Genomic DNA, 4,057 nt, shown 5'->3' with positions numbered 1-4,057 from the left:
CACAATAAGCCTAGTCCTATCACTTGCATCATTAACTAAAGACAAACACAAATTAAAGCCGCTTCCTCTTGTTCCTAAATGCTCCCAAGCTTTCAGAGTTCTCCCCATTTTCTCTGACCATCAAAGCTTCCCCACAGTGATGTGGATCCAAATCAGAGTCCTCTCTGAGCAAGGGTGTCCATCCCGCTCCTGTCCAGGACAGGACAGTCTTGCTGCTCCTGCGGCCCACCTCCTCCCCACACCTGGGGTGCCCTTCAAGGTCCAGGCCCCAGGCCATCTGCACCCCACTCCCCAACTCACCCCCTGCTGCTGTTCTGCTTTGGACCACCCTACTCTTCTCTTGCCTTGCATATTTCCCCGTCTCTAACACACAGACACTTAGCATCCGGCCTCCCTCCCCACCGACAGTCGGCCCCACATCCCCTCCTTTTCTGAACTACATACAATGCCTTAAACCCAGCATAAGAGGTCTGGGATGACTGGCTGACTTGGAAGCCTGAGGTAATAAACTGTGTGGTTTTTTTTTTAATTTTTATTTTTCCTAGCTGTGCTGAGTCTTCGAAGCTGTATAGGCTTTTCTCTCGTTGCAGAGTGGGGGTTACTCTCCAGCTGCGCTTCTCACTGTGGTGGTTTCCCTTATTGCAGAGCAGTTGCTCCAGGACATGTGGGCTTTGGTAGATGTGGCTCCCAGGCTCCAGAGCACAGGCTCAGCAGCTGTGGCGCATGGGCAAAGAGGCTACACAGCACGTGTGATCTTCCTGGACCAGGAATCAAATCGAGCCTGAATCTTCTGCCCTGGCAGGCGGACTCCACCACTGGGGCCCCAGGTAAGCCCCAAACCATCTTGAATTATATGCTTTACTTGCTTCTGTGAAATGCAGTAGATTAAGATCTAACTCGGTGCAGTGGTAGAGAACCTACCTACTAATGCAGAAGACCCAGGTTCGATCCCTGGGTCAGGAAGATCCCCTGGAGGAGGAAATGGCAACCCACTCCAGTATTCTTGCCTGGAAAATCCCATGGACAGAGGAGCCTAGTGGGTGGGTTACAGCCCATGAGATCACAAAGAGTGGGACTCAACTGAGCATGCACATGCCAAAAAAAAAAAAAACGTGTTTCATGTTATCTTGATGATAAAGTCATCTTTCTCAAAATGCCATTTTTCAGTCTACACAGAGGAAGGAAACCTCTCCAAATATTTGATATTTATCACATTCTTTACAGCAATGGAAAATGGAAATCATTTGAAAGGACAAGCTACATCCACTCAGTGGAATATTTTGCAATTACTGATTTTCTTTTTTTTCATAAAAAGTATTTATAAGAATCAAATAATCTGGGCTTTTGTTTTTATGTATTTGTAAGTATACTCCCCATTTTTTTCTAATTTTGAGATCTAATTGGCATATAGCATTGTATTATTTAACATGTACAATATGATTTATATATATATAGTAAAATTACAGTAAGTTAACATCCAGCATCTCCCACAGTTAACAAGGTTTTTCCCTTGTGGCTATTCTAAATGATCAACCCCTCCAGGCGCTGGGTGCACCAGGAGGCGCAGCAGGGCGAAATCCCTCCCCCGTTGCCTGAGAGCTCTTCAACGAGCCACCAGCTCTGCATCAGCAGTGACATCCAACCATCCCAGGAGACCAGGAGGATTCTTTCCACTTTACAGACGTGAAAACTAAGGTTCTGAGAGACTTCATAACCTGGCCCAGGCGCGGGTTTTGAGAACTAACAAAACCCAAGTCCCCCACACCTGTCCAATTTCACAGCAGAGGATGGTTTGAGCAAACCTGTCATTGCTTCCTCCGAGAACCTACCAGAAAATTCTGGCCATTATCTCGATGCCACACGCAAGTGCAGTAAAGAATCGGCACTCAGGGCCTCTTTCCTAAACCCGGCTACTAATGTCTATCTTGTTAGTTTTCTCACCTCAGGGGCCGCGGCAGAAGTTTCGCAGCAGCGCAACCCCGTCCTTCAGCCCCGCCCACACCCTCTGCCTTCCTGCGGGAGCCTCCCAGCATCCACTTGGGCTCCAGGCCATTCACTTGAGCGTGTGCAGCATCCCGAACACCTGCGTGAACCGCTCTTGGTCCAGGACGCGCCCGTAGCGCAGAGTGAGGTAGAAGGTCTGTTTCCCGCTGTACTGCTGGATCCGCACGAACAGCTCCTGGGGCCAATCCGGGCTCTCCGTCATGGGGATCACGTCAGCCACAGGGCAGTAGGTGTCCTGTCGCCGGCCCCAGAAGGTCAGGTGGGCCACCCGCAGCACGGTGCCCGCCTCGTTCACGTACAGGATGCCCACCAGCCTCCGGAAGAAATGGCTCATCCAGCACAACATGGCCAGGGCGAAGCCGGCGACGCCGCCCGCCAGGCACAAGGAGCTGAAGGGCATGAGGCCCTGGGAGTAGCAGTAGAGGCCCGGCGGCAGGGCGGCCACCGTCAGGGCCGTCTGTGCCACCTTCAGCCGAGACAGGTACCCGAAGGCCTTGATGGCGTCGAAGCGGTACACCATCTGAAACTTCTCCGTCTCTGGGCCCGGTGGCTTCTCCCTGGAGGGGGGCGGCCCGCTTCCCACCCACCTCCTGGGATCCTGCCCACCGCAGCAGCACAGCCGGTGGAGCCGCCTGCCCCAGGCGGCTGGCCCTGGAGACGGCGCCACAGCTCGGAGGAAGGCAGCCTGGAAGGGAGACAGGGGGACCATTTCTCTCAGGGAACTCAACCGTGTGGACCACTCAAGGGACAAGTGCAAACCCCTCACACAGAGGCCAGTCCTGTGAGATCGGCATTACTGCCAGAGATGTTAAGACAGGTAAAGCCAGTGGCTTTGTTTGCTATTGTTCACTTGCTAAGTCCTGTCTGACTCTCTGCGACCCCACGGACTGCAGCCCGTCAGGCTCCTCTGTTGCTTTACCCCACAGATCTTCAGGAAAGCTGTGCGCCACAGGAACCACTACTTCTACGTTACCATGGAGGAAACGAGGCCCAGAGAAGGCAAGCAATGTACCCAAAGACCCACAGCCAGTCAGTGGGGCAGAGTCTTATTTTTAAAAGTGGTCCTCTTTCCTCCAGGTAGTTCAAGTAAATATGGGAAAGGAGGCACAACCTTCATTCATTCAACAGTTATCCTGCGAAAGGACAGCTCTACGCTACCACTGAATCCATAGCTTGTATGACATTTCCTCAGGCAGGAAATGCCAGCAGTGTCCTAGTGGGGAACAAACCAGGGAGACAGTCATCACAATAACTTCCCAATCCTCGGTTAGATTAAAGCGTCTTCTTGGGGTCTGAAATGAAACGCTATTTCTTGGCCTAGACTGAGAAGAGGCTGAACGAAGGAGGAGGGAGGGATGGGGGCATCAACCCGCTGCGCTAGGGTTACATGAGGCGCAGTTTCAAATCTCGAATAGTGCAGTGAAAGATACTTTTGGGCGGTGGAGTCAGATCTGGGTTCCAATCCCGACTCCTACAGTCACCAGCTGTGGATCCTTGGGTAAATTACTCCGTCTCTCTGGGCCTCAGTTTCTTCATCTTTCAAAACGGAGATTCAGAATATACTGAATGTGATGATGGTCTGAAAGATTTCAAAACGCACTTGATGCGCTCCAAGTGCTCAGAGAGTTTTAGTTATTGCCAGCTGTAGGTCCACGTGACCGGAGGGCAAAGTAAGGCGGGAAGCAGCAAATTAAAACCCACGCGGGATGTCCCTCTGGCAGATTCTCCGAATGAGAACCCCTGACGTCTGCATACTTGCCCCAGGCCTGCCCTTGACCCCCAAAGCACTTCACCTCCCTCGCTTCCCACCACTCGCTTTCTTACCATGGTATCACTGCCCGGTGCCGGAAGTGAATTTACCTGCTCCCGGAACCGCTAAGAGCGCGTGCTGGGCCCTAATAGGACAGCACAGAGGCGTGTTGCATTCTGGGATCTGTAGTCCAGAGCACAGCCCAGAGCCGCTAGTCGCCGGCATTGTGGGAGTGGATTCTCCTCCTCCCGGCGTGCCCTACGGCACGGGGGCCGGACCCGGAAGTTCCGGGCAGAGTTCCAA

At 52.6% G+C, this 4,057-nt stretch overlaps 1 protein-coding gene across 1 annotated transcript; it reads right to left on the bottom strand.

Annotated features, from left to right (window-relative positions):
• Positions 1–1,248: 1,248 nt before the first annotated feature.
• Positions 1,249–2,661, bottom strand: TMEM186 (transmembrane protein 186). The gene has a single exon (XM_068969142.1). It carries the CDS (start codon positions 2,522–2,524, stop codon positions 2,054–2,056), a length of 471 nt encoding a protein of 156 aa, XP_068825243.1. The 5' UTR covers positions 2,525–2,661; the 3' UTR covers positions 1,249–2,053.
• Positions 2,662–4,057: the final 1,396 nt, after the last annotated feature.

The sequence above is a fragment of the Capricornis sumatraensis genome, chromosome 3, assembly GCF_032405125.1.
Source record: "Capricornis sumatraensis isolate serow.1 chromosome 3, serow.2, whole genome shotgun sequence".
Taxonomy (NCBI): Eukaryota; Metazoa; Chordata; class Mammalia; order Artiodactyla; family Bovidae; genus Capricornis; species Capricornis sumatraensis.
Note: the sequence above shows the minus strand (reverse complement) of the source record. Positions and strands in the feature narration are given on the sequence as shown.